This window comes from Acanthochromis polyacanthus, chromosome 15, assembly GCF_021347895.1.
Source record: "Acanthochromis polyacanthus isolate Apoly-LR-REF ecotype Palm Island chromosome 15, KAUST_Apoly_ChrSc, whole genome shotgun sequence".
NCBI classification, from domain to species: domain Eukaryota; kingdom Metazoa; phylum Chordata; class Actinopteri; family Pomacentridae; genus Acanthochromis; species Acanthochromis polyacanthus.
In genome coordinates, this window is record NC_067127.1 from 10340601 (window position 1) to 10354312 (window position 13712).

The window sequence follows — 13712 nt, forward strand, 5'->3', positions numbered from 1 at the left end:
ACACTTGCAGAACGAAATAAAACACCAGTTGTTGCACAGATTGTCATGAGATTTCGTACAGATAATTCTAAAATTTCATTCATTACATCTGAGAGTAGACATTCATGGTCTTCAAAGCAATGCTTCTTAACAGCTTTAGTCATCCTCTGACTTTTCCTTGAACATCACCATGAAGTTGACATGTGATTTTGAATGTAATATCTTAACAATTTGAGTGATTCATAGGCATTCATTTAAAGCATCCTCAGAATATTGTAATCAAAATTTCTTTCCTTTCAATATACCACTTTACAGGGAAACATGTTAAAAACATTTTTAATGGTGGTTCCGGATTGTTCTTCCTTGTTTATTCAGTAACCTCATCTGACAACATCCTCAAATTTGCTGTACAAATATCATGTCCTAGTTACTTTTGAGTCTCACAGGAACATACTTTAATGATAAAACATTCTTAAAATGTCCTTTGATTAAAAATGTAGTCTAAAACAGTATTAGAACTTGTAGGTAATGTTGTGGGAACATTCCTTGCTTGCTGTGTGCATACAGCATATAGTTTGCTGCATAGGTGTACCTAAGAATAGCTTCACAGAACCAATAGTATGACTGTGTATCACGGTCTCACAACAGACTCCTCTAAAAATGCTATTTTGAGTTGAAATTATTTCAAAAGTTATTAAAATGCTCGGCTCTCTGATGCTTCACAGCTCACTAAAGCATGTAATCGTCGTCTGCTTCACCTTTTGCTTTCAGTACATGTCCTGTAACACTTTTATCCAACAAGGAAAAAAAAAGCACTGTGTGAGTCAAAGCATCTTTCTCCCCCTTGCAGAGGCAGACTTCGTGGGTTCAGCACTTGTGAGGGAGAGTTTGGGCAGCAGTACTGGCGATGACGATAAGATCTACTTCTTCTTCACTGAGACGAGCCAAGAACAGACAACAACCTACAGCCGCAGCAGGGTGGCTCGAGTAGCTCGGGTTTGTAAGGTGAGCGCAGATTAAAAAGAGATGCAGGAGACATTTTGCAACTGGGAGTGAAAGCTTCCATCAGGATAGAATGAGCGAAGGCTGCGTTGATGATAGGAGAGGGCACAGTAATAGATGAGGAGCTGGATGGGGAATGCATTTGGAACAAGGCCCCTTTGTAATTAGAGGAGCAGACTGTGCAGCTGATGAATTGGTTGCTGAGTCAGTGTGGCTCAGAGTGAAAGGGATGGATGACTGCAGGTGAGATACAGACTGTTTGGCATCCGCCGCCGCCTGAGATGTGAATGATTTACATCTCCTACTGCACAGGAACAAGTTGAAAATGGCAAGAGCCAGCTGTACAGTGTTATAACCTTGTTGTTTTCTCCTCCGTAAAATGAAGCCGGCTCACAAACGCTCTCCTTGAAAGCATGACGGCATATTTGTGTTTTCGTCTTTATAGAAATGCCTTGTTGCGGCGTATGTGACATTTGCATTTCGCCACAGGCTGAATACATTTCTAAGTTCAAATCAAAAGGCAAGATGATGTCATTTGGTTGGTTTCCAAAAGAACTGTGGCCTTGAGTCAAGTTTTCCCCACTGTGAAGTTGTCAAAACATTTTTTTTAAAATCATGAATGGGAGTTGAGATTTGTTTTCATGGGTTGTTTGTGTGGCTGTCACTTCCAGTTAGCAGCTCACTCCACAGCGAGTGCAAACACCCTCACACAAACCTGTAGATTGCAGAAGGGAATCTTACCTATGGGAAGCCACAACCTTATTGAATATATCGTTATTGCTTTCCCTCACCATCTGTTGTGCTCTTCAGGAGGTTCACATCCTCTTGTGTGCCACCCTGAGCCAAAATCTGTTTTTCCCTTACTCAGGTTCTTACCTCATTTGACCCTCTCCTCCCCCTCTCTCCCCTCAGGGCGACCGAGGAGGCCATTTAACTCTCCAGAAACGTTGGACATCGTTCCTCAAGACCAGGTTGACTTGTTCCCTGCCCGAGTACGACTTCCACTTCAACATGCTGCGCAGCGTGTTCGTCATGCCTGGACGCACACCGCAGGACACGCTCTTCTACGGCATCTTCGGCCTGGAGTGGTGAGTGGGGAATTTGTGTGTTGTTGAGATCGCTGTCTGACGGGGGCTTTGAGGATGCAAATGTAAATGAGCGAGACAGAGATGAAAGGCAGCAATCGATACATTAAGACAACCGAAGAAGACAGGAAGGGATGAGATGAAAGAGGAGGGAAACAAAGCCCAAAGAAGCTCTTTATCCAAACGATGTGAAAAGAAGTTGACTGGTGGAGTTTTACAGAAGTCTGAGGAGAGAATATTAATTAAAAATGCAGATTTACATGGCCTTTGGAAAGTTGGAATCAAGATTTCACTTGTTCATTCAGTGAAACCTGTGATTACTATGGCAACAGCAAGTGGATTAATACAACAGCATACACTCATTTAGCAGTCAGAGGAGCAACCGGTGACTCTGTTGACAACACTACCAAGATGTATTGTTTAAATAAGGAAATTGGTTAAAAATAATAAGTTGATTACTGCAGACGGTAACTCTTAAATTAACAGCTCACTGTCGCTGCTCTTGAAATGGATTTAAAATGGTTACCTGTCAAAGTAATTTATTACTTTATGTCTTTATATCGTAACAATCATGGTTAACTAATGTTTCATAATCAAACCCTCCCTTTACCTTTCCTCTACAGTTCAATAATTTTATTCTTAAGCAGCAGCAGGAAGAAGTGTTTGGTGTCTGTAAGCAGTTACTCAACGCAATTATTATGTGCATTCATGTTTTCTTGTGTATCACCCATAAGGAAAAATGACTTTAAAGTGTGATATGTGAATAAATCAAATGACTACTGAGGGGAAAATATGCCAACCATCGATTGCAATAATAATCTGAGGTTCAATGTCTTTATTAGAACATTAAAGGTTCTTTGTAGAAAATACAAACAGGTGACATTAAAGGAAAAAATTAAGTATGTAAGTAATAAATCGCTGTTCTGCCAAAAGATGTTTCCTCATTTGGTGTTTGGATAATGACGATGTGGACAAACATAACAAAGTCACCAGATCTCCTCACTGCAGGGCTCAACATTTCAAGTTTTATGCCAAAGCACAGTACTTCACAATGTAGAAAATGTAAACAATCTTTATCATTTTTGTTCTGTTTGGATGCCGCTGTCTCCTCTTCTCCTCTCTCTTATCTCAGTTCCTTTTACACCTCTCTGAAACCATTTTGTTCTCTCCTCCTTCCCCCTACTCCTATCTCAGATGTATGACTTCTAATCAGTTCCTACTGTCTCTGTCAGTGTTTGAACTCTCCCCCCTTCTCCCATGCTTCCCTCCCGTTTGTCTCTTTCCATCGCTTTGACTAGGTGAGCCACTGATCTACTGTACTGCTACTGCTGTCACTATGGCAACCCTGGGTTTAGTGCTGTTATTGTTCGTGGTTTGTGCTCTGGTCTTTCTCACTGTGCGGGTTGATGTCTGTAGGAAAAACGTGAAGGCATCTGCAGTGTGTCGGTTCTCTCTGCCTGAAGTCCAAGAGGCCTTTCAAGGACCCTACATGGAGAACCAGGACTCTGGCTCTAAGTGGAAGGAATACACTGGAAAGATCCCTGAACCTCGACCTGGAACGGTAAACGCACGTCTTCACATGCAGGCAGCACAGCCTCTTAAACATGAGATGAAGCACAGAAATGACGTCTCCCTCGGCTTCAACCTCCCAGTAAAAACTCATATAGAGAGCAGATGGAACTGATCCAAAGTGAAGAAGGGAGGAAGCTCTGGAAAAGATGGAGGGAAAGTGATAGGGAAGATGAGTGGCAGCCTCAAGCAAGAGGCTCAAAATACAACCAGCTTATGTCACTGAAACCCATTTCCATGGCGATTAACTCCAGCTTGTAGCTTTGGCGACAATGGCTTAGTGCAACCGCCAGGGCCGTGGCATCACCAGCAGGAGCAGACATTATCCACTGCAGTGTCACTTCAACACTTTGTAGGACTTAATTTTAACTTTGCTATTAAATGGAAAAGTAGAAATGGTCAAGGCTTTTAACTTGTGAGCGTGAAAGCCTCTTAGTGGGCTCGGCTGGAGTCATTTGAAAGGGACAAAGATAGAAAGCAGAGTTGTTCCTTAGTCAGGTGTAGAGAGAGCTGAGTCGCCCGCATGTCAGCGCAAGCTGGCTGCCGAGCTCACATAGGCTCATTGTAATCTGAATGAAAAGTCGCATTTTCCCCAGACACTGTCTTCCACAGGCTCGCATTTTCTTCTTGATCCTCTAGTTTTCCCAACAGACTGTCTCGTTAAGCCTCATGACATCCTCCCAGCCTTCCAGTCTTGGCCTCTATTTAAAGACAAGTTTATAACAAATGAGCCAAAAAATATCTCTTCTTCCCCGCAGCCCACATCATGCCTTGTTACTTGCTCATCATCTCACCTCTTGTCACTCACTTTGGCTTTTATTCTGACAGTGTATCACGGATGCGCTGAGGGCCAGGGGCATCAACGTCTCCACCTCCCTGCCTGATGATGTGCTGGATTTTGTGAGGAGGCATCCTCTGATGTCCCAGCAGGTGCAACCTTCAGACAGACGCCCCCTTTTGTTCAGGAGGACCACAGACTACACACAGATGGCTGTACACATGACGCAGGGATTAGATGGACAAACATACCATGTGTTGTACATGGGCACAGGTTTGTATGAATTCATATCTGCTATTAATTGTGCAATCTATGGAGTAATGTCACATTTTTGGCAGTATTTGTTTTTTTTCACTGATACCATTCTCATGTATTTAAATATGAAGTTATTGCACAGCTGGGAGAGAGTTAGTTTAGTATAAAGACTGCAAATGAAAAAGATTGATTGGCTAATTACAAAATTAGCAAAATCTGCCAGAAAAAAAGGTTTTATGAGGGGTTATGTTTTGGACTGTTGCCAAAAGCACGCTGTTTTTCAGAAACAGAAACTGCCAAAACAGATGGGCTCATCAGTCCTCAAACCATCTGTGATGTGCCAATCCATCCGAAAATAATCAAATCTAAGCTTAGAATTGTGATATTTGTCTTATTAGATTCTGTAAAAATTCAAAATTCTGCGCTCCTCAGAAAGCCATAACTGGCTCAGCTGTTAACAACAGTTACATAACAAATATTTAGGGAATCTTCGGCTGAAGTGACGGCTGTGTTTACCCAAAGCAGATAGTAAACAGATGTGCCAGCAAATTACAAATCTAAGAAGTCATATATCTTTAGTATCTACAGCCACCATTTTTCCAATATTGGTAAAACCTGTGGGCATGTTGAAAAGTGTTTTTTTTTTTTAAGATTTATGATACCATAACCATGTTATAATTCCCAAAAGACTTGTTTGAGTTTTCTCTGATTCAAGCTATGGTTGTGCTGTTTCAATAGAGGTGCAGACTTTACATATTGCTGTAAAAAATGAGTTCAAAGTAGGGAAAAATGTAACAACAGCAAAAAAATGCCCAGAAACTACTCAAGGTTCAGAGGGTTAGGAGGCTTTTCCACAAATGCAAGTTGTAGATCCACAAGATAACAAAACAAAAAAATGTGAATCTTGCTGTTGTGACACCCTATATATTAGATTCCTGAAACTTTGTGAAGTCACTGGCACTCAGCAATGCTGTCACAATGGTAAGAAGGCAAATAAGAGGATAGTTTCAAGTTTTTGTAAGATTGTGTACTGAAATGAATAATAATAATAAAAAGTTCCATAAAAGGTTGGATATCAACCTAGAAAACATTTCAGACAGACTTGCATTACATTCAGCTTGTAGTGCAGACAACTTTGTGTTTGCGTGGTGTTTTAGTTCTAACATTTGTCCTTTTCATGTGCCACCCAGATGACGGCTGGTTACACAAAGCTGTGGAAATCAAAGGTCAGCTGCACATTATAGAGGAGCTTCAACTGTTTGAAGAAGCACAGCCTGTTAACAATCTGCTGATATCCGAAAAACAGGTAGCATGTCTCACCATCACACACACATTTTATGAATAGTCTGTCCTGGAGTATTTAAATCTTCTCTCTCCCCTATAGATGAGCGTGTACATGGGCTCTCCATCAGGTGTGGTTCAGCTGCCACTCTCTAACTGTCGCAGATATACTTCCTGCTATGACTGCATCTTTGCCAGAGACCCTCACTGTGCTTGGAACGGAGCAGAGTGCGTGGACGTAATGAAACATGCAAACAGGTGAGTGTGTGTTTGTGTGTGGTCGGATCAGGCGATTAAAGTGCTGCAGGTGGCCTTTTGAGTGTTTGATTTCAACAACCTCAAGTATCACCGTGCCCTGACACAGTGTCAGCTCTCAGAACTGTTGCGCAACAACAATTCTGGCAGAAACCTGACGCTGCCTGTGATAGTAAACATGGCATGCAGCTGTGTGCTTCGAGTGTACTGATTAATCCGGACAGATACGCTAAGTCAGTGGAAAATAGTTATAGAAGCAATAAATGATAGAGAGATATGAATAGACCAGAAAGAGCTGAACTAGAAATAAGAAAAAATAGGTATTTCATTGTAAATACAGATTGTTTTTTGTCGTTGTTGTTCGAGTGACAAACCTATTTACTTATGTTTTCTCGTTTTTTCAGATCCACTTTAATCCAGGATGTCCAGCATGGCAGCATAGGATGTGAGAACACACAAGACGGTATGCAAAAATCTCATCTGCTGCTTGAAAAACTGTGCCTTTAATGCATGAAAGGGATATTAAAAATAGAGAACGATAGCAAGGACTCAAAAGATGCATAGTTGTCATCAGATGACATGAAGGCCTCTTTAAAAGTTGATTATGCGCACTGTGTTGGCAAAATCCTCTCCTCCCTCCTTTAATCACATTTTTGCCACCTCTGGAGAGAAATCCGTTTGATATTCAAGACAGGCAAAAGCCTTCTCTCACTTCTCAATTTCAATCTGATAAAATGTAGCATCTTCTGCCCTCTCGTTCTCTCTCTGTACGAGGTAATATGATGGCAGGAATTAAAGATTTGCAATCGGAGTTCATGCCTCAGTAACTCTGGACAGGCTTTGATAAATTTAATCTAAGGAATTAACATATATAATGTGTGAGAGGCTAAGCTGTGAGTGTTTTTGTGAAATTAAACTTTTCTTGCTGTGTTTTCAAACACTTTGGTTTGCTGGTGTTGCAGATGTTGTCCAGCGGAGCCGCTCGGTGCGTGTCGGTGATGATGTTTTGCTGCAGTGCGAGCTCAGCTCTAATCTGGCGACGCCGCTCTGGACTCTGGACGGTGACGAGGTGCAGGGATACGACCTCAACTCCGGCTTCAGAACCGGCACCGACGGCCTGCTGATCATCGAGGCCCGGCAGGACCAGAGCGGTCTGTACACCTGCCACGCCGTCGAGAACAACATCAAGGTGGCCATAGTCACCTACAATGTCACCATCCGCCTGGACCTTCCCCCTCGCCCACCTGTTGAGCGGACTCGCAACACTTACCCCATCTTCGCCACCCTGCCAGGACCCACTGAGCCTTCCTCCTCCGAGAAGCCCCTTGTGGCACCTCTCCTCACGCACACAGAGCTACTCTCCTCCAGGAACATGGAGGCTTTGTACCTGTCCCTCATCACCATCCTCGGAGGCCTGTGTGTGGTTCTCACTGTGGTCCTCACCTACGTGGGCTTCTGTTTGCGAGTTGGCAACAGAGGAAAGTACTCATTACGTGCAGCAGCTGCAGCCTATCCAAGCACAAAGAGGCACAGCAAGAACAGAAAACAGCACAGAAGCTCCTCCCACATGGAGCTGAAGACAATATCTAGTCACTGTAACGGCAACGGTATTTGTAACGGAGGTTCAAAGCTGCACAACGGCAGCATCCAGGACGGAGGCTTCCTGCAGATCGTCCCCGGTGAGGGTCACTCTTCACCCAACAAGGAGCCGCCTCCTCCAGCCCCACCTCTTCCTCCCACATCGCAGCTTTCCTCTCCGGGATGCGACTTCCCCAACGGGCTGTCGGCTACACTGCCCAGCGTCCTGAGGAGGATGAACGGGAACAGTTATGTGCTGCTGAGGCAGAGTGACTCTGAAAACACCTCACCGCTCTGCCACTCCTTTGCCGAGGAGCTCAACAAGATATTGGAGAAGAGGAAACACACTCAGCTGCTGCCCAGGCCGGACGAGAGCTCCGTGTAGAGAGGTGCAGCTGCCCCATGTAGTGGAGGACTGCTGTGTTCTTACTTGGTGCCTGTCACATGACTCATTGTTGTGGACTAAAGCAACGAAAGAGTCTTATCTTCATTATTTACTTTGGATTTTTTTTGTCCACATTGAGACATTCCTGCTTTTTGAACCATTGATCCTGAATTTCCAAACTATTTCCCAACACCTAACAAATGAGAAATCCCAGTGAAGGGCCAAGCACAAACCAGGATAAAGTGTAATCTACCTCACCTCGATACTGCCCACACGAACATGTGCAGCCAGACTGTGGTCTGATCTGAGCATCAGGGCTGAAATCTCAGCCCCCAAAAGATCTCCAATCCCCAAAGAACAAAGCAGGATAGACAGACTCCAACAAGGAGGGGAGCTGCAAAGGAATATAAATACATGTGAAGAGTCTGTTCAGACTGTTGTGCAGCTAGCCAAAATTTGTTTGCACCGAGAAGTGCACAGATGGCCTATGCATTTTTAAAACATGACATTCACTCATTATGAATTTGGACGGGGTGGGCGAGGGAATGTGGTTTGTTTTCACTTTTTAAATGGACTTAACCAACAGAAAAGAAGTAACTCATGAGTGCACAGAACACTTTACACCAGCCATAAATGAGAAATGGTGAACTAATCATTATTTAATGCTACTATTAATCCTAATTAAATCAACAAAATATTTCCTAAATTATTACATTGTTTTATATTAATCATAATGTACTTTGTTTAATTATTAGTTAATGATCATATTAAATTAATATACTCATATACAATATATATCTGGTGCTAAAATGGTTAAAAAAAACAGATTTGGTGGTAATTATTTAGTATGTAGGTTAAAATATTTGCCAGCAGAAATGAGAATTGCTGTACTGTTATTAGAGCCCTAATTAAAGTCATGACTGAGGCTCTCAATCCATCATAAATTGTTAAATATAGCCTGATGTGTGGGCCTTCATTATAATTTTCAACTCATGTCTACTAATTCCTAAAGATTGATAACACCAATACATAAATTAACATTATACAGATCTATTATGTATAAAATTAACAATATATTAAAAAATACGAAAAGGTAATACATTTGTTAAACCTTTAAATAATTGAAAGAGTATTAAATAGTGATTATTTCACCGAGTATTGATGGATAGCCTGTGTCAGTATTGATTTTAATGCACTTTAAATATCAGTTTTAAAGTGCATTGGGAACGTTCATAAACTCTTTTATGCCAGGAGAAGTTTTTGCCCTTTTCTCAGTTTGAGGAGCTGCAACTGTGGAGGCTGCAGCTGTGTCTGCTGGACCTTGTTTACCGCAATGGATCAGAAGAGCAAACACTGACTGTGTCTCAGCTGAGCCCGAATCCACCACTGAGTGACGCCCTGCATGGGATCATAACACAGGATGACAGCCTGCGGGGCGAAGTGAGCGCCAGAAGCATCCAAGGTTAATAGTTTTTATGTCTTAACAACACGCTTCCTACACAGGCACTTTGCCAAACAAGCACTTAAAGATATGGATCATGGAGTCTTGAGTCCATGCACGACTGGATAACTGAGAGAATACTGGCTATGTTTACTAGCATGCTAGCAGCTAGTTGATCTGGCAGCTGGGTTGTTTGTAGTTTGTGGAAAAGTTTTGGAGCAGAGATTCACAAATGGAAACATCAGTGATTCATTCACAGATGCACTGTCAACTCAGAGAAATTCACTCTGACAGAATAACTGAGTAATAAGAGGAGTCTAATGATGGAAGATATCAAAACAAACCATGGCTAAAATCATTGAAAAGGTGATTAATCGATATCAGTTATTTTCTTACTACTGAATATTGCAGCACCGATCTGATTTTATTTAACCTGCACCACAGATTTATGTTTGCATTGATTTATCTCATCCATCTCACACTCTGATTGCTTTATTTTCCATATCAGTCTCCTGTTGCTGCGTCTTACCAGCCCGATCTCACGAGGATTCGTGAAACTGTCACGTAAATTTTTGTTTCGGCTTCGTGCGCACCAACACGATTTCGTCATGTTTTTCGTGCCGCTCACCACGAAATGCACACCAATGTATTTTAAACGGCGGACTTTTCGTGCCACTCAGAACGTATTTCAAAAGAATGTGTATATTATATTTTTAATGTAAAACCGCGGCGAATCCAACGCTATATTTTGCATGACATCGTCTCTAAACATAACCCTAACCATAATCCTAACCATAATCCTAACCATAACCTAACCATAAGCCGGTGGTACACTTACCAATTTGCATAGGAATTTCAAGAATGTCCGGCGGCCGGCGGCCGCAAACGCGATCACACAAGCAGTATACGCCGATGGACAGCTTAGATCGTCATGAATCCGCCGGTATAAACCACTTTCAGATGTGATTACCACAGCGAAAAACATTTCGTGGTGAGCGGCACGAAAAACATGACGAAATCGTGTTGGTGCGCACGAAACCGAAACTAAAACTTACGTGACAGTTTCACGAATCCCCGTGAGACCCATGGTCTTACTGTTGTTCTTTCGTCAGAGCGCAGCATTAATTAAACACTCGTCTTATGACAGGGCTGACCTCGCTGCAGAAACAGAGCGGGTTAGAAATCTCTGTGGAGATTTACACTCTCTACCGCTCTCAGGCTAGCAATTATTTTCCTCGGGCTCAGGGTGTGGTTTCGTGTTTTGTTACTGTAGTCCAAGAATGGAAACGCAAAAAACAATTCATGTTCACTCCACATCCTTTTAAACATGCGTATCGCAGTCGTACATTTCCACAGACCGTCCTGTGTAGATGCACGTTTGATTGAATTGAACTCTTCTAGGGTGCCATGGTGAGAAATACTGCGGTTTGAAAGGCACCGCGATTGAAGATCCAAGCTCTGCAGTCAGTGGCACTGATCAAAGCCATAAAAGGAGGCGGATGTAGCTGCACACTTCACACATTAAAAGCCTTCATTAAAGCCCTTTGACCCCCTTTCAAAGCACACCACAAGGTGAACACGGCGACAGGAGTTTTATTTGATTTGCAGTTTTTATAGCAAAAACATAGCTATGTTGGAGTCCAGCTCTGGCCACATATAGTCTGACTGACTGTAAAGCTGCGACACATTGCTGTCATTTATGCCTTAATGTTTTTCTCTCCCTTATGTTTTCAGGTCTGATGAGCACAGGTCAGTCTGTCTTAATTTCTTTTCCGGGGACACCGTCGTCTCTCCCGACCGGTGTCAGATGGAAAGACTGGCTGCGAAGATGTTCTTTTAATGAGCAGTGAAATAAAATCCAGCATCGTTAGTGGACAGCGGAGCCAGAAGCGAGGCTGGATAAGGGCTACGGCACCAGCCAGCTCTGCTTCCCCACAACTGGAATGAAAATTGTCGGCTGCAGCGTCTTTCTTAGCAGCGTTTGTTCTTCAGACAGTAGCTCTTTGTGTGCAGAGAGCATCCTTGCCTCCGTCTGATGCAAACTTATTAGACCAAACTGAACATATAATGATGTTTTTTATTCTTTCTTTCTGCATGAATTGTTTCTCTTTAAGTCAAGGAATAGATAAGGATCTTGACCATGAAAAGTGCCAAGGTTGATGTTTAAACAATGCTATGTGAGCCTATTTTACTGTAAAACTAGAAGGGATGGATTTTTTTAAAAAGTCATATTTATTTGTAATTTTGTACATTGTACATTTTGGAAATTCTTGTCAATGTTGTTAAAATGCCACTTGTTGGATACTTTCCCCTGATGCATAGGAGGGTCACAATTTGTCTGTGTTGCACAAAATGGGATAAATAGAAGCACGGTAGCCGAAAGCATGCAGAAGTTGCACCACCACCACAGAAATGAATATCTATACACTACTAATGGAAGGAAAAGTACACTGAAATACACATAACCCTCACCTTAGTTTTGATCTATTTGCATGTTACACCATAGTTGTGCACACAGATAATCAGTTTCTTTTGTTAAATTAACAGACTAATAAAGGAGTAGATTCCTTCACATTTCAGTCCAGATGAATTCTAATAAAACTTTTTACTCCAACCTCTTCCTTTTGTCATGATTGCTTGTGTATATTTATAGTCTGCCTCTCATATTTTACAAAGCGAGGGAGATGAAACAAATCTTTTCCCTTTCAAAGCTTTGGAGCAGAACCCTGGTATGTTACATGTCAGAGAAGCCTGAGTGAGTCGTCGGAGCCGGTAAATATTGTCAGGGAAAAAGGAGGCGTCTGCATCGTAACTGGAAGCAGGCCCGAGTTCCTGCAGCATGGCACAGACTGGTACGGAAAATTTTTGCTGGGAGGTTGATGTCCCAGGAGCGGTTGGGAGCCAACGGTGCGGCGTTGTTGACAAAACCCAATCTTACAGCACATTAGAGGAGAAAATGTGACCTCCTTTGATGGAACAGTTCAATCTGAGCCTGCGGAAGTTACCTTTCAGAAATGCCACAGGTAATGAATTCCACCCACAGATTTTTCCATCATCCGTGTGACCTTTGCTTATGTTCCTGGGTGAGGAGGCAACACCCAGCTTTCAGACAATATGTCAGTTGTAATATATTACCAGCAGCACGACAAAAACACCCATAAATAGGACGGCCGTGTCATGCACGCAGGGGGATCTGTAAGACTGCCAGGTACCTGCAGTGTGTACAGCTTGACATGCGATTAACAAACTGTCACGGTTGGCATGTTATTTTTGTAATACGGCCTCGGTTTAATCCAAGTCAACAGGAAAGGCTTGTTCTGCTTTTGAGTGGCGGATTGGAGTGTTTTCATTAAATAAAAAGCAATGGCTCAGAGGAGATTTTTGCTATGACACTAAAAATTGTGTTATTTCACGTGAGAAATGAGTTGGCACTGTGGGTGAAGCTTTGGTTTCTGACTGACTGCACACAGGACAAAGAAGTGGTGGATCCTTTGGGGCAGCGGTCAACAACCTGTAGGTTATGATTCCCATAAGGGGTCATGAGATAAATCTGATGTGTCATGGGATGACAACAAGAAAGGGAAGCAGAGGAGACATACTTCTGCAATGCCATTAGTTCCCACTAATAATTGCTTTTTAGCCTCAACATTGGCATTAATGTAAGGATCTAACAACTTGATGAATAACAATAGGATTTTGGACAAACCTTAACATTTTCAAGAGGATTTTAGCAGTTTAAGACACGAATTTGGTTGAAAGGAGGTGAGATAAATGTCAATCAAACTTTGCTGTCATTTTACTATACTATCCAAGAAACTGTAGCTATCTAAAAATATTTAGAGGCACCATAATTCAATTGAATACTACTGTATGTTCTGTACAGGCAATGACTGAAGTAGAGTAAGTTAGAGTTGAGCTGTTTTCTAGTTGTTCAGACACACTGACTTTGATTTATCTGCCTGTGAACCACCGCATCACATTGAAATAGCCTGTCAGGTAACTTAATCTGAGATTAAAACATCGATTCTATTCTTGGACTAGATTTACACCTCAGAGGAAATGGTTTCAACAGATCTTTCCCCCCCCCCTTTCTTGTGAAACCAA

General features: G+C 42.3%; 1 protein-coding gene across 3 annotated transcripts in view; it reads left to right on the forward strand.

The window, feature by feature from the left end:
• Nucleotides 1-12222, forward strand: part of LOC110948541 (semaphorin-4G-like) — a 28115-nt gene extending 15893 nt beyond the window's left edge. For all 3 annotated transcript variants that reach the window (XM_022190108.2, XM_022190110.2, XM_022190111.2), the window contains 9 exons: nucleotides 830-984; nucleotides 1894-2069; nucleotides 3483-3627; nucleotides 4464-4686; nucleotides 5859-5974; nucleotides 6053-6207; nucleotides 6609-6667; nucleotides 7167-9629; nucleotides 11343-12222. In XM_022190108.2, coding sequence (XP_022045800.2) covers nucleotides 830-984; nucleotides 1894-2069; nucleotides 3483-3627; nucleotides 4464-4686; nucleotides 5859-5974; nucleotides 6053-6207; nucleotides 6609-6667; nucleotides 7167-8167 — 2030 coding nt within the window. In that variant the 3' untranslated portion in view covers nucleotides 8168-9629; nucleotides 11343-12222. The remainder of the gene's footprint in view (nucleotides 1-829; nucleotides 985-1893; nucleotides 2070-3482; nucleotides 3628-4463; nucleotides 4687-5858; nucleotides 5975-6052; nucleotides 6208-6608; nucleotides 6668-7166; nucleotides 9630-11342) is intronic.
• The last annotated feature ends 1490 nt before the right edge of the window (nucleotides 12223-13712 follow it).